This window comes from Pelecanus crispus, chromosome 14, assembly GCF_030463565.1.
Source record: "Pelecanus crispus isolate bPelCri1 chromosome 14, bPelCri1.pri, whole genome shotgun sequence".
Classification (NCBI taxonomy): Eukaryota; Metazoa; Chordata; class Aves; order Pelecaniformes; family Pelecanidae; genus Pelecanus; species Pelecanus crispus.
Genome location: NC_134656.1, coordinates 16,964,613 through 16,985,791, shown reverse-complemented (window position 1 = coordinate 16,985,791; position 21,179 = coordinate 16,964,613). Strand labels below are relative to the sequence as shown.

At 52.2% G+C, this 21,179-nt stretch overlaps 1 protein-coding gene across 2 annotated transcripts; it reads right to left on the bottom strand.

Annotated features, from left to right (window-relative positions):
• Window positions 1-1,737: 1,737 nt before the first annotated feature.
• MAP1LC3A (microtubule associated protein 1 light chain 3 alpha) lies at window positions 1,738-20,886 on the bottom strand. 2 transcript variants are annotated; one of them, XR_012831625.1, is made up of 7 exons: window positions 20,836-20,886; window positions 10,571-10,626; window positions 5,082-5,188; window positions 3,397-4,252; window positions 2,768-2,977; window positions 2,352-2,472; window positions 1,738-1,835 (listed from the first exon to the last, which is right to left on the bottom strand). XR_012831625.1 is itself a non-coding variant. In XM_075721103.1 (4 exons), the coding sequence occupies exons 1-4, from the start codon at window positions 20,873-20,875 to the stop codon at window positions 4,090-4,092; spliced, it is 366 nt and encodes a 121-aa protein (XP_075577218.1). In that variant the 5' UTR covers window positions 20,876-20,886; the 3' UTR covers window positions 3,036-4,089. The 2 variants fall into 2 exon arrangements, 1 of the variants encoding a protein (XP_075577218.1); XM_075721103.1 differs by lacking the exons at window positions 1,738-1,835; window positions 2,352-2,472; window positions 2,768-2,977 and having other exon boundaries at window positions 3,036-4,252.
• Window positions 20,887-21,179: the final 293 nt, after the last annotated feature.

Genomic DNA, 21,179 nt, shown 5'->3' with positions numbered 1-21,179 from the left:
TGCCGCTGGGCTCGGGCTGTTTTGGGGAAGGCGGTGCGCGTAGCTGGCTTGACAGCGCTTGGGTGATTCCGCCCTTCATCTCTCCATAGGTGGTCTGCAATCTGAAGGAGTTCAATGAGTACAGGCAGTATCTGACAAAACTCAAGCTGGACGAAGAGCAAATGTTGAGGCGAGAAGAGGTAGGCAAAGCAGGGCGTTGGCGGGCACCTGTCAGCGGCACGGTGCCGAGGGCTGGGGCTTTACTCGCTGCATCCCGGGGAGGCGGTTGGTGCGGAAGAGGTGAGGGCGGTGTCGCTGGGCCGGGCGTTGTGGCGGGGAAAGGCCTACCCGGCTCGGAGCTGAGCTAGCGCAGGGTGCCGGGGTGGGCACGGGCAGGAAGGTCGCGGGCAAGGACGCGGAGTCCCCGAGGGAAGCTAGAACCTGGTGTCACCTTTCAGGAAAGGCTTCGGCAACACCTGGCCAAATTAAAGGATGCCCCCAAAGTGCCAGGAGGGATCGACGCTGCTTGCCTGCCAAAGCGGCTGCTGCAGCCTCCAAGACTACGCTGCCCACCACCACCCAAGAGCAGAAAGAGCGGCCTGAAATCGGGGCGAGGCAGAAGAGTGAAGGCACCTTCGGACGAAGGGCAAACCTCCTGCCCGCCTGAGCTGGGACAGGAAGGTGTCAAGCTGCCCAGGAGGGTCAGCAGGGGTGCTGACTCGGAGAGGGAGCCAGACGTCGCCGCAGACAGCGCGTTGGAAGCTGCGTTTGAACAACAAGCGGCAGCTCACGTCCAGAACCTTGAAGAGGTGGTCCAGAGTGTGGTGCAGGAAGTGTTGGAGAGGGTGAAGGCTCCCTGCGTTTTAAGGCAGGCTGCCCGCACCACGAGACGGAAAGGAGAGCTCCCCCGCCGAGGACGGCCTCCCCTCCACGGGCCCACCGTTTTCCAGACGGCCTGTCCCCCCGCCCAGACAGGAGCACGGCATAGACCAGCGCGCGGAAAGCCCGTCGGAGGCAAGCCCCAGCAGCCCGTGTCAGAAGCGAGGCGATAGCTGGGAGGCTTGCGGGCGATGCCCTGACGAGGTGTGTGGCGAGAGAGGTGTAGAGCCCCGGGGCGGTCCCCCAGGCGGCAAACACAGACTCGACACTTTACCTGCGCTGGCAATAAAGAGTTTACTCCCAAGCGCTTTTGCTTGTGCCTGCCTTCTTTCAAGCCAGGCCATGCTGCGGCCTCCTCAAGGCGCCTCTGTTTGCCTTTGCAGGTCCCCCAGGGCCCCTCGTGGGCCTTCTGGGGCAACCGAGGGGCTGCTCTTTGCTTTTTGGTGCCTCCGACGGAAGGCAGACATTTTTTACCATGAGGGTGGTGAAACACTGGGAATGGGTTGCCCAGAGAGGTGGTAGATGCCCCATCCCTGGAAATATTCAAGGTCAGGTTGGATGGGGCTCTGATCAACCTGATCTTTTTAGAATAGCATGGAATCATCTAGGTTGGAAAAGATATTTAAGATCATCCAGTCCAATCATTAACCTAGCGCTGCCAACTCCACCACTAAACCATGTCCCCAAGTACCACGTTTATGTTTAAATCCTCCAGGGATGGTAACCAACCACTTCCTTGGGCAGCCTGTTCCAGGGCTTGACAATGCTTTTGGTGAAAAAATTTTTCCTTGTATCCAATCTAAACCTCCCCGGGCACAACTTGAGGCCGTTTCTGCTCATCCTATCACTTGTTACTTGGGAGAAGAGACCAACACTCACCTTACTGCAACCTCTTTTCAGGTGGTTGTAGAGTCAGTCTCCTTTCTCCAGGCTGAACAACCCCAGTTCCCTCAGCCGCTCCTCATAGGACTTGTGCTCTAAAATTTTAAAGGGGGGTTGACTAGATGACCTTTAAAGGTCCCTTCCAACCCGAAGTATTCTATGATTCGATTCTATGACGATGTGCCGACACACGCAGTAGTTTTGCCTCTCCCATAGCTCTGCCTTTTGAAAGCATCCTTTCGCTGGCTGAGGTCACACGTAGCAGAGCCATAGTTGGCGAGGGGAATTGGCACATCTCCAGGTGACTGCCTTCATGGCGGAGAGAGTGGGACACCTCAGCTCCACTACCGTGCCCCACCAAGGGCTCCAGCCCACTGCGGTTAAGCACATCTGCTACTCCTCCACCAGCTCCCGCAGGGAGAAGCCTCAGCTGGGCTGAGCTGCTGTGGGGCCGCTCCCATCACCTGCAGGAGCCCAGCCCACGGGGAGGTAGCGGGGAGAGGACCTTAGCTCAGGGACTAGAGTTTGAAATGCCCTGGGGTTGGTGCTTAACAAGGGGCAACCCCCATTGCTGCTCCAGCTGCCAGGACCAGTGGGGCAACTGTTCTCACCTGTACTCTCCTGGGTGCCGTGCTTCCAGCTGGCTTCCCACCATCTTTCCTCAGCAGTTACCCGTGTGCACTCTGCTGGATCTGTCCCTTACGCCAGCTCCTTCCCTGGCCAGAAGATTCCCTGCAGGCGTGCAACATAAACAGGACAGTCAGCTGCAACTCAGGCAAACAGTATCCAAACCCATCTCCGCTGGGCAGTGCAAAGGAAGCAGAGCAAGCCCAGGGGCAGGGAAACACACTGACATGCTAAATGGCCACCAGCCCCTGGCTTTGGTTGGAAAAGAGTTTTGACTGAGTGCTCAGGGCGATTCCCTGCACAGCTCAAAATTTCCTTTAAAAGCAGACACTTTGCAAATGCCCTCCACCTCATTTTTTTTTTGTTTCCCCCAGATGAGGTCACAGGACAAGAGACTTACCTAGCACTATGTCACAGGTCGGGCAAGGATAGCCATGTTTCCCACATCACCATCCAGTGCTCTGTCCTCTAAACCAAGCTTCCGCCTTTGCCGCAGCCCCTCAACCCCAGCCAGCTGCTTTTGCCGTCGCGTGGACTAACCAGCTCCAAACCTGGGCAGGCAAACAATGCACCAGCGAACGTGGGGAACGCGCGTCACTCTTACTTGATACTAGGGACATTAACATAGACAAATGAGATGGGAACAGAACATTCCTACAAGACACGGCTTGAATTTATGTTTATTTTATATATATATATTTATATATATATACCTTTGTATAGATTAAACTGGGTGGGATTTTATCATACATTTTTTTGGTATAATACATGAGAAACAGGAACATAGCAAATATAAATCAGTACATTCCTTGAGCGAACTCTTTGCCACACTGAGACTGAAAAATTGCATGCAATGGGGAGACAGAGAGAAGGGAAATCAATTTTATTTAACAAAAAAAAAAAAGACAATCTAGATACAACTGTCAACAGAGGAGCAGCACTATATATGGCAAACCTGTATAAATTAAAAGTAAATTCCACTCTGACATCTACTATGCTTTAAAGTGCAATGAAGCCCGATTTATTTACCTACAGAATACAGGAAAGATTGCCCCCTCTCCCCATTCCAATCTATCTCTAAAAAAAAACCAAACAAAAAAAACAATAAAATAAATCTGAAGGATATACATTATCCACAGTCCTATAGAGACGCCTACATCTACTCAGTAGCACCAAGAATCTGATATGGGTGTAATTAAAATCAATTAAAACTTGGGAGCAATGTAACATCTGTTTGCTGCTTCTGCAGACCTCCTGCCCTTTATTATAGTGTCTTGGAGGAGAGGTGGCTCTCCCTGTGCTGAAAGCGAAGACGACAGCGTCCTGTCCGCCCTCCGTCACCGGCTGAAGTATTTTGGCAGTAGGCTACAAGCACGCACACGCACACGTACACAGCACAGTGAGAGCAGCCGAAGGTTACACGAAGGGGATGGGGTGGGAAGCTGAGGCCCCATGCGTGCGCGTGGGTGTCTGTACGTATGCGCGCACACGGGTGCGTGTGTGTGGAGGGAGCGGGACTAATCTACACAGAGGTGAAGGGTTGCGCGAGTCCAACACACGCCACGAGCCTCTTTGGTGACAGGGTGATGGGAAGGGGAGGGAGGGAGAGAAAGGGAGTCAGCACAGTCCCCCTCTTGCGAGCCTCTGGTTGGGTTGTCTTCCGAGGTCGGGGGCCTGCGCGCCACAGTTCATCTGTCTCCACATGCCACCTCTCAGCAGGCCTCAGTAGCCAAAGGTCTCCTGGGAAGCGTAGACCATGTAGAGGAAGCCATCCTCATCCTTCTCCTGCTCGTAGATCTCCGAGATGGGGGTAGACACGCTCACCATGCTGTGCTGGTTCACCAGCAGGAAGAAAGCCTGGGTGGGATTCAGCTGCAAGCGACGCCTGGGGGGACAAGGGCAGGAGGGCCTGGGTCAACCCACCTGGGGTAGGCACCATGACAGCAAGGTCTACCTCCCCCCAGGCCTGCACAGCTAGGACCTCCTCCCACACGCTCCGGACGTGGCGTCTGCGAGCCCAGCTGAGCTGCTTGGGGCTCCAAGGCCTCCTGAGTCAGGACTCTGCAAAAGCCCCTCTCTCCAAGCGCTGCTGGCAAGGGCAAAGCAGAGGGGCCACTTCCATCTGAGCTGAAGGATAAAAGAAGGGGATTGGTGTCCCCCTCATCAGCTCATGGAGTGTCCCTGTGAGGGGGAGGTCACAGTCCCTCACCAGATGCTAAGAACCTGCCCCCCTTCAACCCCCCCAAACAGTCTGTACCACAACACAATGATGCTGTGGTTGTCACGTCCCCATCCCCACGCTCAGCAGCTGCCTCTTCCTCATCCCATGTAGTTAGCGATAGGACGAGAGGAAATGGGCTCAAGCTGCGCCAGGGGAGGTTTAGGTTGGAAATTAGGAAAAATTTCTTCATGGAAAGAGTAGTCAAGCATTGGAACAGGCTGCCCAGAGAGGTGGTGGAGTCCCCATCCCTGGAAGTGTTCAAAAAACGGGTAGATGTGGCACTTTGGGCCATGGTTTAGTCTGGTCTACCCTTGATTGGTTTAGTGTGGACTTGGTAGCGTAGGTTAATGGTTGGACTGGATAATCTTAAAGGTCTTTTCCAACCTAAACGATTCTGTGATTCTATGATTCTCTCCTCACCCAATCGCTCCACGTTCAGGGCCTGTGGGTGAGGACAGGTTCACTGCATGCCAGCTGGGGCCACCCCACTCACCGGATTATTTTGACCAGTTCACTCATGTTGACATGGTCTGGGACAAGGAACTTGGTCTTGTCCAGGACTGGCAGCTGTTTCTCCCCTTTATAGCGTTCGATGATGACCTGGGGAGAAAGTCAATGGTAGGGTTAGCCACAGTCCACAGTGCCACAAGCACTGGCCTCAAGGTCAAACACAAATCAAACTAGCACAAGTGGAAAAGTTGAGGTAAGGCCCCACTTTGCTTCACCCTCACAGGAAAACAAAAAAACCGGGACATGAGCAATGACCATCAGGTTGGCTGCAGACAGCTCTTCAGCAAAGAGTCGTCTGTCTGCCTGAGCCAGACAGTGGAGAGCAGCCAAGACGAGTGAACTAAAGCATCAGGTGCTCTGGCTGGCTGAGAAACAGCAGGCATTAGTGGATTGATTTAGCTACCTCCCCTGACATGCGGCAGATCCGGAAGAGGAGTGAAGTGTATTTTAACATCACCTTCAGACTGACCAAAACCACAGGTTTTGCTGCCTTGCGCTAAGGACTGAACTCATGGTGCACAGCAAGAGACATTTTCCTTCCCTTTTGTGCCACAATTCTGGGCTGCTGCCGTTCAGTATCACCCTGCTTGCTCAGGAAGAGCTGCGAGTATTCCCAAACAAGCGGCTTTTAGAAATCACTGCAAAGCCACCCACGGCATTCCTTCAGAAAGGGGGAGTTTGGATTTCACCAGTCCCACTCCTCATGTTAACACTCAGACACACTGACTCCAAAAAGGATCAGAAGCCCATGGCCACTTCTCCCCGGTGCCACCACAAGCGTGGGGAGAGCTTCCAGGGCACTTCAGCACAGTGCTGCCACGGGGACAGCCCGGCCTGTCCTCCCCTGCAAGAGGTCTTGCTTGGGAAAGCTCCTACCACACCAGCATTCTGAAACGGCTGAACAATGATTTCTGTTCAGTTTTCCTGCTATTAGAATTTAATTTCTTCTGTTAAGGGGTGTCTGCTGACAGCTACAATTGCTATTCTAAACCAGCTTGGAAATGTACTATTTGTATTCTAAGAAACAAGGTGCTAGGCAGTTAAAATAAGTAATTATAGTACTTTAAAGCTCAATACGTTCCCATTACAGTGATATTCTGACTCTCACATCTCTCCACTACGTAGTTATTTTCTCCACAGAAAGACGCTTGTATACTAATCAGTCCATCGCCCTCTCCGAGTTGAGACTGAACATTATTTTTCACTATAAGGTAAGGAGTTCCCATAAATCATTTTCCCAGGTCTTTTCCAAAAATATACGGGAGACTGCAAAAGCCTTTGGACAGTGGAAGGATGGAGCAGCATGCAGAGATCAGGATCCCCAGAAGATGGCTCTGTGGAGCCAAAAGGATCAGTGAACCTCTGGGAACATCGATTTGCCTTTCCCTTTATCATTTGTTGACACACCAGCTCCTGCTGCCTGCCTACACCAAAGCCAAATCGGAGACTGGTTGGGACGCTGCGGTATCCCCGGTGAGCTGGGCACGTCTGACTCGTTCCCCAGAGCGCAGGGCTTGTCTGCAGGCCCACCATGCCAGGCCAGGCTACGTCGCAGGCAGTTCCCAGATGAGGGAGGGGTGCGAGGCGCCTTGGTGAGAGCTCCGCACCTGAATGCCCTCTGAAGAGCCCAGCCTGGACAAAGCTCACACAAGGGGAACCCAGGAGCCCGAGGGCTGGACAAGCAGCGTATGAAGGCCCGCAGGAGTCCACCAATGTATTCTTATATGGGCCATGTCTCCTCTTGATACTGACCAAGAGTGCCAGAGAAAAGACCAGGGAAAGCCAGGTATTGCTCCTTCAGCCTCTTTGCAAGATGGGGACCTGATGAAAGAACAATTTTCTGCAATAGACTAAATCATGCATCAGGATGCCCCTTACCGAGCTGCTAACGTCCTTCCTCCCTCCAGGAGGAGGGCAGAGGAAGGACAAAGACAAGCAGAACCATCCTGCTGTGTTTAATTTGAGTCCTACTTGGACAGGTGAGTATTTTGGCCATAGGGAGATGAACAGTCTCAAGGGGCTGGACACTCACAACAGCCACATACAGGGATGCTGCTCTGGCCACTGGGAAACACAGAGGCAACGGCGGGACCTCGAGTTTTTAACAGTAGTTTGCACAAAGGGGCAGCAACTGTTTGTGCATATACCTTTACATCCAGAGAGGGCCCTGTACACCTGGACTATGCCTCATTTCTCACTTACATCTAGCAGGAACAGAAGCAGACGTCTCTAATTACCAACCAGTTCCATCCCACAAAGAAAAGCCTCTCAATTAGTCCAAGAACGGGCCAAGGAGGATATCCTGGCTATCAAAGCAGCAGCTGCCTTGTGCCCTGAGCAGACAGAGGGCCTGTCATGCAGAACAGCTTCACGAGTTTCTGTTTCCAGAACATGAGCTGCTATTTGGGTAACCCAGCTAGGGGAACAGGTGGCCAATGGACAACACGTTCTTGTCTAGCTTTGGAGGGAAATGCATGACCAAATGCTAATATTACATCCCTGTGGCCACAGGGCTTGTACACAAAGCCACCTCCCCTCCCGTATTCTCTTCCAAGCTGCTGCCTCAGGCCAGGGGGTTCCTCAGTGTGGGACACCAACTCTTGCAGCAGGAACCCACCACAGGTCTCACTGCAGAAATAACACGAGCTGGGCACAAGTGGAAAGGCTTAGGGCAGAGCCTGGGGTCCCAGTTCCATTGCAGAGGGGACTTGGGCAGCATTTATAAACTCAACCCTTGTTCTAGGGCCAGTCTGAAGAGCTGGAAAGGGGTTTTGGTCAGGAATGGGGCCAGATCTGGCAGCCCAACAGAGGCAAGGCTGCCACCGCGCCATGCCCCAGGTCCAACCAGCAGCAAGGCTGAGAATGTATTCCCAGCAGGCACACACACAGAGGGGCAGCTGGAGGCTCCTTCTCAGCAGAGCGAAGCGTGCGCAGCGCCTCGCTGCCAACACAACAGTGCCCTCTGCAAGAGCTGCGTGCTCCTGCGGTCAGCACTTCTCACCATGGAAGTGCAGCCAGCTTTGGGGAATGCAGAGACAGCAAAGGAGCCCTGGCATGAGGTGGATAGGGAAACACTGGGGAGCCCCTAGCTCCTGCCTATCTCCTTATTACATGTGCCAATGAGGCATCCTGGGATGTGATTTCCCTTCAAACACAAGCAGAGAACTCCACGCCTCAGGCGGAGTCCAGGTTACCTACCACTTTGTCTCTGGAGGGCTCAGGCAGACAGACCGCCAGCTCTCTCCACACGCAGTCCCCCCATGCGTATGTGGCACAGCCGCCTCCTCAGCCTCCTCTGGAAGTACCCTCATGGAAACAGGGGAGAAATGCCTTTCCCTGGGCACAAAGCCAGGCCATGCGCTCTGCAAATCCTCCTGGTCCTCTGTCAAAGCAAAAGAGGACTTGCCCAAGGGCTCTGAGTGGAAACTGGAGATGCAAGAAGAGGGCAGCAGCTGCAGCACAGCTTGCTGTGATTTCTGCCAGCAGTAAGGGTGTGACCTGGGCCATCTTCTCCCTAACTCCCCCTGGGCTGTGGGCTCAAACCCCTTTGCTAATTCCAAAGTGTCTCCCTAGGGAAGCCAGTCACTTGGCAAATACAGCTCCTGCCTTTCACAGAAGACCAAGACCGTCCTACAGCTGATTTGCCTGCACCGCACCGCTCAGACCCACTGTTATCCCCCACATCACGCCCCGTTTTGCAGTGCGAGGCTTTGCTCACAGCCCCAGCACTGAAAGCTACATACAGTGACCTGCAGAAACTTTGCTACGTAAAGGAAAGAGAAAGCATCAAACTCGGTGTCAGGGTCTAATTGGGACCAAGCCTTTAGAGATACCAATGACACAAACACAGCTGGACCGCCCAAGGCCTTCAACACCCTTCTCTCCTGATTCTTTTTACTGCTCCAGCAAAACTTGCAGCTAAACGTATCCTCCCGTCATGTCAGCCCAGGAAAGCAAAGCGGCTGAGCATTTTGCCGAGTCCCTCATCCTCTCACAACGCTGGCACTCAGGACACCATCAGGACAATAAGGCACTGAACAAAGCGGCGTGGGAGGGCTCGGGTCTCTGCCTCGGCTAAACCTCCCCGCACATGTACAACTCCCCAGACCCACACCAGAGGCCAGGTCCTGATGACGCAGCAGCCTTCTCCTGGGGCATGCTGTGTTTGACCCCAACACAATGAGCACTCCAGCCACGGAAGCTCTCCCACCACGTTTCCGTAATGCTGGTAAAATTCTGCATGTGGATGCAGAGCTCTGGCTCCTTCTGTTGATTTCCCAGGCAACACACATTTGTGTACAGGTACCTGATATACGCATGTGTACATATTTTATGTGCAACTTATTTCTAGCCTGTCCTTATTGCTAGAGCCTTAAGGCATTGTAATTAGCTCTGCCACAACTCTGGAGAAATGCAGAGCCAACCTAACACCATGAAAGCCATGTTAAAAGCAGTGGTCAATAAATGTGTAGATGATACGGCACACTGGTATTCAGCCGTGCTGCAAGGGGCAAGTCCTGCTCTGCTGAGCTGACAACACGTAGACACCACAGTGGTAGTGGAAGAGAAGGAAGAGAAAGAATTCTTTTTGCTAGAAGATGCTGTGCTAAAATCAAAAGGAGAGGCAGGAATGGACTAGTATGTGCCAAGAGCAGTTTGAGACGTTAAGCCTTGAAGGCTAAATACTGAGAGATTGTATGCAATTTTAAGACAAGACCGATGTTCATCCAACACCAAGCAAGCTGAACTAGGAACACGTCCCATTTTTTGGTCATACATGCTACGGTATTGCAAATACTAGCTCAAGGAACCGCCGAGTATGTTATTTCTCTAAGTTCTCCATCTTCTCCGGAAGAGAAGAAAATACTCAGCTAGGATATCAAAAGCACACTCACAGCCAAAGAAAGAGCAAGACAGCATATCAGGTCTGACACGGGCAGGAAGAACCAGAGGCAATTCACGGAGCCTCACCTACACAGGTCAGCAACAGCTGCTGGGAAAGCACAGAACGCGTGTGACTGACTGGCTGTGGGAGGAATTATCCTAACAGAGTCTCTTTGCCTTCAATACAGCGAAGATCATCTCACACATCTTTCTCTGGGCAGATGCAGAGAAATCCCTACGGGGTTATCCAGGAAAAGTCAGGTAGCTACTGCACCACCATCAAAAAAACCCAAGGCCGTTTCAGAGTTTTCTCCTGCTGCACTAGCTTGGAAGTAGATTTGAGATCAATCAGTTCCTTGCCTCTAGAGCAGGCATGAAGCTTAAGAGAAAGACTGTATTCCGCACTGCTGCGAACACTATTGAGCTGCTGGCAAGCACAAGGCACCGGCGGCTTATGGAGAGCGTCCTGTGTTGATTCTGGGGAGCAAAGTTTTGTAACCTCCATGGCTGGCTGGTGGAGGCTACCCAGTGGCACAGAGGGGTCATGAGAACAAAATCTGATGCAGAACAGCGAGAATGATAACTTACCGGGATTTTGTTTGGATGCTGCTCTCGGATCTGCTGTACTTCTTTACAACGATCCGCTGGAAAGAAAGAAGTAAAGAAACAAAGTTAGAAACACCTGGCTGTGCTAGTTTGGGCAAAACCGATGTTTGTGTGCACACTACAAACTGACAAAGAGGGACATTGCAAAAGAACTGCAAATTCTGTTCATCAGGCCTTTTCTGAACATTTTGCAGCAGTGAGATGGTCAGCCAGATGTCAGCTTCCGTGATCAACCCTTCACGGCTTCCTACCACCCCAATCATCCCCCAAGGCAGGGCCGTGCTACCCCGCCGGGTAAAACTGGGCAACACACATGGAAACCAAATGACTCAAATGAGACCGTAAGGATTACAAAACCGTATTCCTAAGTCTCCCTTAAGCAAATGCAGCTCATGAGCATCAGCACCAGGCACCAGCACAGCTTTAGGGTCTCAGCTCTGGAAGTTCAGGCTCTTTGTGTATCCTGGCTGCTTCCCCAGAGGAGATGATTCTCCAACTGGGGCTGGGTTTTAGCCATTTCCTTCTGCCTGTTGCGCACTTCCAAGCACTATCTGGCACGGTGCCTCAGTCCAACAAAGACAGGCCTTGCCAAGGAGGACTCCGCTATCACAGATCTACACAGTAGCTACAATGGCTATTGGCCTGACAGAAGTATTTCTAGACCTGTCGCGGAAACAGGAAGAAAAGCTTAACCAAGGAGATGACCCACATACTAAAAGATTTTTTTCTGCAGTTGTTCTCACACTGTCTAACCCATTTTCTTCCAGAGTTCACATGTACTGACACACACAACAGGCAGCACATAAAAGCTCATATGCTCTTCAGGCTTACAGGAGAATTCCAGTGCCCCCTCACTGCTTTACCACAAAGCCCTCCACCTTCCACAGTTCGAAGCAGCAAAGGAGGGGAAGAAGCCGTACCAGGGCCAGGTACAGCTCTGTGTGCACTCTTCCTGGGACACTACAGACCTACACAGCTCCTTGCATTACCATCACTCTGGAAGCGCTTCGCAGCCTACAACGGCCCATCTGAAGTGCCCAGGGGAAGCAGTTTCACGAATCGCAGTAGGTAAGCCGGGGGGTGAAGGCCAACGATGAAGGATTGCCTAGAAACGCAAGATGTGGGTATCGCAGGATCCGTCGTGGGATCATCCCGGCACACGCACAGTGGCCGGCACAGCACCTCCTTCAAGCCCGACTCCCCTTACCTGCTTCATGCAGCCCCGGTTCCTCACAACCCACCAGGATCATGTAGGTCAGGATAAGTGCGTGTGTTTGAGTGTGTTTTCCCCCCACAAACATTGAGCATTTCTCCTCTAACCATTGAATAAAACCTTATTGCTTATAAATTGAATTTGGCTAGATAACTACTTAGGGAAGAGAGTGGAGTTTCTTTAGTGGTCACCAGACTACAAAATCACTGGATCACAGAAGCTTTTGAGTACCATTTCTGTCTCCTCCAAGAGAAAAATATCCCTCTGCTAGGAATTGCTAGCCCTTTCTTCTATAGGACTGCACGGGCTAGCAAGACAGGGCAAGATTATTTGGATTTAATGGAAAATTCAGGCATATTTGGTTTAGGTTTTATGACTGACTACGTAGCTCCTCATGTTTCCTTTTCACCCCATCCAATGCTCCAGGGCATCCAGAGTTATCCTTATGATACAATTTTCCCCTGAGGTCTCGATCAGCAAGCAGTTACGCAGAAATCAGCACTGTACATGACGCTGGTACAGCAACGCCTCTTCAGGAACGCTGACAAGAAGCACCCAGCACACAAGCACCCAACGCACAGCACCCAACTCAAGCAGCCAGCCAGGAGCGCGTGCTCCCCCTTCTGCAGAGCTCCGCTCCCACGTGTTTGTTGCGTAGAAGCTTCAGCAGGACAGATCATCCGAAAGCCTGGAGATCCACAGCATGAGTGGACAACGCTTATCAGCATAAGTACTTCAGGCAGACTTGCTGGGTATTAACGGAGCCTGCAGAAAGCTGTCTGTCCCCATGGCTGGCTCGTTTTTCAGCTTCAGTATCCACCCTATCCTGCTTCTCTCTCCATACTATCAGATAGCCATGTGGATGAACTTCCTAGACATCATGCATTTCCCTGTAGGGTCATGGAACTGTTTGTGCAGGAAGCCCCAACAATGCAGGTCATTATGAGAAGGGTCTGAGAAGCAATTCGCCGAAGGCAAATGTGCAGCTTTTGCATATTATCACGGCTAGTACTGTAAATAATCTCAGAGCATCCAACCAGTCTAGGCTGCATGCGCCAAAGGGCAGCCACACGCCTGACAACCCTTCCTGCTCTCTGGAAGCATCGCCAACTCCAGCAGAAGGCGGGCAGCCATCACCACCTTCGCTTCCACAGAGGAGCCAGAGGTGCCCCCTGCCCATCACACTGAAGAAGATGCCACATGGAGAATGCAACGGTACATCGTCTATCCAGCTACACGCCAGCGTCTCGGGATCCCACCCCTGAAACCAAAGCCCTTTGTCCCCCAAGGGGTGCAGACCGCAGGTGCCTTGGACAGAGGCAGGCCAGGCTGCTGCTGCAGCATGTTTCTTTCAGGTCTTGCTGACTCCCACGCTCAGCAGGAATTAAGGGCATGAGCCACATAAAGCTCTCAACTAGCCTCAAGTGTGGTGCACCACAGAGGCAGCTCCCCTGTCCTGCTCTTTAAGACCTGCCATGACCCAGGACCTGGTCACTCTGGTCAGATGGGCCCAGGGCTTTTGCAGCCTTTCTCAGAGGACCCTGTGGGAGGTGACCAATTTGCAGGTCACCACAGTGCAATGACAGTAGCTGCTGCTTTGCTCCAGGGGCTTCTGGATCCCTTCGACAGGTACGTGTGATTGCAACTACAAGCACTTCCTCCTCTGCCCAGGAGATGCCCCTTTCAGAAACTTCATCCAGGAAGGCAGTTGGGAGCAACCCCACCTAAGCTGTTCAAGTGCCTGAAGATTCAGGCAGAAGTTTCCAGGACATCTGAAGCTCTGCTAAGGAGCACACTCAGTCCCATCCTAGCCTTGGAGATCCAACCAAGCAGACTTGGGAATCAGGAGAAGCTATCCTGCATCAAACCCTGCACAAGGGTAATTTCTGTGCACACAAATAGTTCAGGTGCTGGAGATCTCCCACAAGAAATAGGTGATGGTCACCCACACCCTCCTCAGCCTGGAGTGGGAACTAGAGGTTGATCCTGTGTCTCATGAAAGCATCTTCAACATCACACAGCAAGGAATAGCTATAAATACCACCTTTAATTTAATGTATATGTAGTCTCAGTCACAGGAATAAAGAGAAGACCATTAAAGGGCACTTCAGAGAGACACGATGGAGAAGCCAGCCTAGCACCCAAGCTCACGCCACATACAGCACCGCAGACAGGTACGCTCCCTCCACCCTTTCACCAGCAGCGTCTGCACACTCATTTCATACACGACAGGTCTGATTTTACAAGCCTTGTTCTTCTCCTGCAGCTCTCCCAAATTCTAGCTGTGCTAACTGAGGTTAAGACTTTCCCCTTTCTGTAGCACCTGGCTATAGATAATCCATAGCCTGTATGCAAAGTAAACCAGAACTGTTTACACAACCTAGGCTGTATCTACATTTTTTTCTCTGGCCCCTCCTCCCTGCAAGGAGAAGCAAAACATCACACCTGATTTCGGCAGCTCAGGGACTCCAAGCAAGAGGGGATGAAGGGGCTACAGCCAGCTGCTGTTTTGAAGGAGCTGAGCAAAGATTAATGAACTGCACACAGAGGGAAGAGCACCATCCCTGCTCCCAGGTGTGGGCACCGCACAGCTGCCACGACGGAAGCCGGGCTTCTCCCCAGTGCCAGGATGTGAGAGCTCAAGGTAGCAGCAAGATGAAAAACACATGCTTTTTATTGGTTATTCCTACAAAATTTCACTGCTAGGGCCTACTGAAAGACAGGAGTATTTTTGTAGCACCACATAGGCCAGAAAAATTGCCTTTTTCTCCTCCAACTGCTGTTTCAAGTGTTAAATACCAACAGCAAAGCTTGCAAATTGCCCAAAACACCAGAATCTCAGCTGTTTTCTTGACTGAGGTCCTTCCCAAGCTGTTCTCCCAAAGATGTGGGCACACACAGCGTATCCCATGGCAATGCAGGATGAGATCGTTATGACAGTTAAGGAGAAGAGTAGAAAATTTTAAGCCAGACTTTCCGAGCATTAACCTTTTTTATCAGCAGTGCTCAGGAACCCTGGCTACGGGAGGCAGGTCTCTGCTGTGCTGGGTGCTGTGCAGACACAGGACGAAAGGACAGCCCTGGATGCAAAAGAGCTTAATCAGACAGAAGATACAGATGGTGGAACAGAAGGAAAACACATGGCAAGTTCTCCAACAGCGCAGTTGCATAAGGGACAGCATTTTTCAGGAGACACTAGACAAACACTGGTCAGGCACTGGTGCTGCCCTGGGGCGCGGATGGTCTCTATGGCCAGCCCTGCTGCCTGTGACCAACAGGAATGCTGTTAAGAAAACACCATTAAGAAAAAACACCACCTGGAAACGTCATCAGCATGCTACCAGGTGAACAGCTCCTGAGCTGAGCAAGGGCTGCGTGTGGAAAGCAAAGCAGAGAGAGCAGAAATTCAGCCATCAGCTACTGCTTCTCCCCATGGTCCCATGTCCCAGGGCGCCGGGTGCAGCTGCCCACGGCACGAAGGGAGCGTGCAGACGTTCCTGCCACTTGCAGCAGGCTTCCAGCCCTGTGACTTTCTCACTGCCATGCACAAGACACTCTGCCAGCCAGCCTGGCGGTGGATCTGCCTCAGATCTGAAGCAGATGCAAAAATGACCATGTTTCTTCAAGAAGCTGCTGCGTCAGTCCCAGGGCAAAGGGTTGCTAGGACGTGGACCCCTCTCCAAGAGATCTTCTGCAAGGACAGGAGGAATGGGATGGTTTGAAATCAGGATATGTCTGGGATGAGCTGGCAACTGCTGAACACACAGGCAAGTTACGCAGGTCATTCCAGATGAACATCAATAAATATTTTTGTAATATCACACCACCCTAAGGCCAGGCACCTCTAACCACCAGGAAATACACCCCTGTGTATGTGTCATGGCTGACCCAACAGCTGACCTGGCCTCTCCAGTGCTGGAAAGCTTGTTCTCAGGCCAGGGGCACTGCAGGAGGAGCAAGAGGAGACTCCCACATCCAGGAAAGGAGGGCAGAGCTTGCCAGGCCAGCCGTGCCCTGGGAAAGCTGTCCTCGCTACTAAGAAAAGGTTGTTGTCCCAGGCTACGTAGGACAGCAGCGTTGCAGAAACTTGAGAGTGATTCTGATCACTGGTCATATTTTACTACTTCTGTCTGCAAAGCTGGGGAGGACTCTGGACAGGACAAGTGACCCAGGGCCAAAAACTGCACTGTTTTGAACTTATCAGACAGCTAGAAAGTGTGTCTCTGCAACGTGGTGTAGGTAGAGCCTGATGCTCCACTGTCACCGGAAGGTATTACCAACATGAACATGAATCAACTGATGATCTGTCTGTGTGACTATCCATTTCATTGTTACAGCTTCATTACAAGATGCGTCATGTCTGGAAGGATTTTCAAATGCCTGACTCCTGGAGCCCTGTGGTTGCAGAAGGATCTCAGCAGTCTTGTTCATTTGCATAGGTTCCCAATCTTCCTGGCTCCAGAGTAGAGCTTGAAAATGGATTTTAAAAGACAAACAGGAACCACTGTCATTTTTTTTTAGCAGTTTCAAAATTTAACTGAGTATGACTTTGAGCCTGGCTGCAGGAATGAGTATTTGTACCTGGCAAATCCAGCTCATGACAAAGCAGAGCCACATAACAACTATGAAGCCTAAATTCACGTCAAGACACTAGTTCTCTGCTTGCACAGTACCATGTCACCCCTGCCATGGGCCACGCAGGATGAGCTCTGGACCTCCACCATTTGAACAGCTTAAAACAAGGCTTGCAACTCACTACACCCCTGAGCAGGGGGCGGAAAATGGGCAATACCTTCTGTGCCATGTTTGGGTGGCATACGGAGTACTTACATCAGAGTTCCAGACAAGGAACTGTTTTTTTCACTCAATATTTAATCAGTTTCACTAGCCTTGGAAGAAGAACGGCAAGTTCCGTCCATGTGAGCCGTCAGGAGGCTGTCCTCTGCAAGGGCTTCCCTCTAGCTTTTGTTTGACCTTTTCCTCCGTCTTTACAACCTTCACAGTTACAAGCCTCCAAGACAGCAGGAATGCACTCACATTTCTCAGAACTACTCAGGACACTTCAAATTGCTCAAACAAGGAACTGGCACTCTTGACAGAGCTGTATTTTAATACAGACCACCACACACGTGCATGCACAGAGACTTTGCACAGCCTGGGTCATTGCTATTTGTGCACAAACATGCCTGGACATGCATGGATTTGCAGGGCCTATTTGGGGAGACGCGCCAGACACAAGAGTCTTGAATTTATTCCTTCGTTTTCTCTCACAGCCTATTTCCAAACCGCCTTCTGAAGACAAAAGGCAGCAAACAACTGCATGACCACAGCGCTGGAGGTGTTTACAGGCTGCAGGTCGACCGCAGAACGTCACGCAAGCAGGGTGACACACAGGAAGACCTCCTGAGTGACTCCCCTGACCGTGATCCCCACCAGGCCTGACCAAGGAAGGAACACAGAAGCCAAGGGAGATGACTTGCCTGCGGTTCATGGCTACTCGATGACAGAGGCAGCAAGAGTCTACCAGTCTTACAGCTCCTAGATTCATCGGTCTCCACCGTTCTGACTCAAGGGGACATCTGAAGTTTTTGTAGTGAAGAAAGTATTAAGTAACGAACAAAGGACATACAGGTTTTATTATTCCTGGCTGCCAGTCAGGACCTTTTGTTATATAAAAGAATAATAATAAAAAAAATCAATATTTGTGGTCTACAGGTCTAGCTGGCATCTGTTCTAGATGTTTGTTCAGTTCTTCTTGTACCAATGTTTTCTTCAATGCTGATAATTAACCCCACATCAAATCATGTCACAGAATGGCCTCGGTAATTAACACAACCAGACACAGGCAGCTAAGCATCAACTTGCAACAGCAGCCTCATTTCAAGGAATCCCAGCTCTTAAAGCACAACTGCTAGAGCATGAGTACCCCGAGGACAGAGCATGAGGACAAGCTGACTCACTAAACCAACCTCAGATCAAGATCAAGGTGTTTTTCCAAGCCGCCAACAAGCAAAACCATTATGAGAAGCACAGGATGGTGTGCGAGACAGGCAATTCATCCACTGTTGGTCTTTCAGCTGGTACAAGCAAGGCTGGCTTACACTAGATGAGTTCCCAGAGAAGGCAGCGCTTCACTTTTTCCCAGAGCCAAGAGAGGGAATTCAGCTCCACACACTGCCTTTATCTACCACTGCCTTTCCTCTAAATAGAAGTTAAATCTAAAGGCAGATCTCCCAGAGGACTGAACCTGGGATGGGAATACGCAGTCCAGAGAGGCTGAGGTCAAAGCTCTACGTTTGTCACCTAGTCAAGGGCTCCAGCTGGCCAACAGGACACCCGTGTATGTGTCTTGCCGCGAAGTGCCTCCGTGTCGGCAGGATGCTGGGGCACGAGGCCAACTTACTTTCAGTTAGGCGACCAGTCCTAAGGTCCATGTCTGGAACCATGCTGTTTATGCACTGCACTGAAAACAAAGCTTGAAGCCTGTTGGCAGCCTTGCGACAGCAGAGCAGCCAATTCAAAACCACTTCAAGAACAGTGGGAGGTGCGAGCGCTACCCAATGCTCCGAAGGACTCACGCTCTTTATGGGAAGTGCATCGGTGTCATCAGGCTGCCGCACACTCTCGCTGCTGCCAGGACACCCTGTTCTTTGACGCAGACCACAGCTTTGTTCTGGGAATTGTTTTGGACTCCTACAATGGATCTTCCTACAGGGAAGACAGCCGCCTCAGCGTCTACAGTCAGATTCAGCACATGAAAGCAGAGGGTTACTGTCAGATTCTACACCCATGCACCCAAACCAAAGATGCCCCGCTGCAGATGTGCCGAGGACCGGACCAGGTCACAGCGCATCACCCTCTCACCACTAATGGCACATCAGGTGACGGGAGAAGTCAGTTCTCTCTGCCCTCAACACACCTTGGCTCAAACCCCTAGCATTTTCCAGCTAGTGCCTTTTTCAAGTCCTCAGCGATGATGAATAGAAAGCCAGAAATTTTATTCCGGATAGACCCAAGACAAAGCCGATGAACAAGCAGAAGAATTTCATGGAAAAACAAAGCTCAAAAATACAAGAAGGGGGAAAACATGCATTGAGGAAAGCAGAATCTTCCGCAAGGGGTGGCAGACCAAGACCTAAGCAAGCCACTTGCTGTGAAACTGGAGCCTGGGTGCCTTTTGTAAACAGACATACTCCTGACTCTGCCTTTTCTCTGTGTTTTTGGAACCGTTCCACTTCATAGAAGTTTTGAAGCCTTAAAAATTAAGCCATTCTGAGGGCACAGTGTCACTGGGGATGTTTTCCATCAGCCCTCTCCAACTGCATTGTAAACAATCGCTTCCTGCCCCTGTTGTGTAATGATTCAAAGACAAAAACAAGCTGTATTTACTTTCTCCAACCGAACAATTCCAGCCCTGACCCAAAGCAACTGCGTGGGCTGCCAGGCCTCCGCCTCCTCCTCTTTCCCCTCCTCCTGCCTGAGCCCTGCAGACCAGTCAGCTGAGAGAGCAAAAGGGCAGAGGAAAGTACACAGAAACAAGGAGCACTTGCAGTTGCCGGCACCAAACTCCCTCACCCCCCTCTTTCCCTCCTGGGCTATTTTAATCCTGCTTTCTTTCAAGTACTCTGAGCCTCGGATTTTGTTTTCCTTCTGGCTCATACAAAGCCTGAGCAATCTGCAAAGGCAAACCAGGCTCCTCCTGACCATAAGAAGCTGATTCTCCCCAGTTTAACAGCAGGTAGTTACTAAGGGTTTGGTTTAGGACTTGACTGCTTTTAATATGGAGCTTCGGAGAACACAGCAGGGTCCCAAGCAAGTATCCCAGGGCACCCAGACTTCATTTTATTCTTGTTTGTGCATGCTCACTTGGCTCGGTTGCTGTGGTGGGAGAAGGCTGGGTAAGCATTCAAGGCCAGAAGGGTTGTGCCAATAAATTACCAAATATTTACAGTTTCCAAGAGAGTGGTGAGGGGTTGGATCAGCAGCTCAGTAGGATAAAGCTCCAATTTTAAAACTCATGTAGGAAACACACCCTCACCCGCATTTGGGCAGTATCTGACACAAAATGAGGCCTTGTTTGGCATGAATACACCGATTTCAGCATTATTCAGGCAGTAAAGTTCAACCGATACCCTCCTCGGGCTGTAACCTGCAAGAAACATGCACCTTTCCCAGTGCCAGCTGGCAAAGGGCAAGAGAAACAGCAGCTGATGTTCCATCTGATTTCACTATCAGGTCTGCCCTCAAATCGGGTACCTTCTGTGGCAACCTCCTCCTCACTTGAGTTCTCTCACCACGTACATTTAACAAAGGGACGCGTACGATGCGAGCATTAACTCTTCCGGGTCTCAGGAGCAATTAGAGAGGGTGTATCAGATTCTTGGGACGACGACGACTCTAACGCTGATGAGATGGGGAGCACGGAAGGTAATTTTTGAAGAGGTCCCTGTGCTCTGACAAAAAGCGTGACGACCAGATGCGGGGCAAGAGCGAAAGAAGCACGTTTAGCTCTTGACTCCCACCCTCGCCCTGTGATTTTAGGGCCCTCGCCGTGGCCGGCCCACGCCGGCGCCCCCGGCTCCTCGCACGGGTGCGCAAGGTGCGAGGCGGGAGGGCGAGGGCTCGGCAGCCGCCGCGCACGGCTTTCCAACAAGGGCAGCCGCCCTCCGACCGCGCCCGCCCCGCACCAACTTGTTCGACGCTTTACAAAGCGGGGAGGCTCCTTGCGCAGGCATCTCCCTGTCGAGGGATGACGACCGAGGCTGACGTCACGCACGCAGCGAAATACTTTGGTAAAGCGTAACGCTGCTGGCGCTGCGGGGGCGAGGCCTTCGGCTCGGGAGCGGCCCCGCAGAGCGGCGCAGGGCTCCCGCACACCGGCGGCGGAGGCTCCGCACGCCCGCGCCCCGTCCCCAGCTCCAGCCCCGGGGCTGCGGCCCCGCCGCGCTGCCGGCCGGGATGACATCACCGCGCCGCCGCACCCCCCCCCCCCCGTCCCGCGGCCGAGCCCCCCCCCCAGCCCCGGGGGGCTCACCGAAGGTGCGGCGCTGCTTGAAGGGCCGGTCCGAGGGCATGGCGGCCGGGGGCGGCGGGCCGGGCCGGGCCGGGGCGCGGGTGCCGGCGGGCGGCTCCGTCTGGCGGCGCGGCCTGCGCTGGGGCTGCGGCGGAGCGGGCCGGCGGCGTCACGGCGTCACGCCCGGCAGGGGCGGGGCTGGGGCCGCGGGGGCGGGGCCCGACGGAGCCCCGCCCCCGCCGGTCTGAGGCGGGCTCCCCTCAGGCGGGCTGGCCCCCAGGCGGGTGGTTGTCCCCCTCAGGCGGGTGTTTATAGAATCATAGAATCGTTTAGGTTGGAAAAGACCTTTAAGATCATCCAGTCCA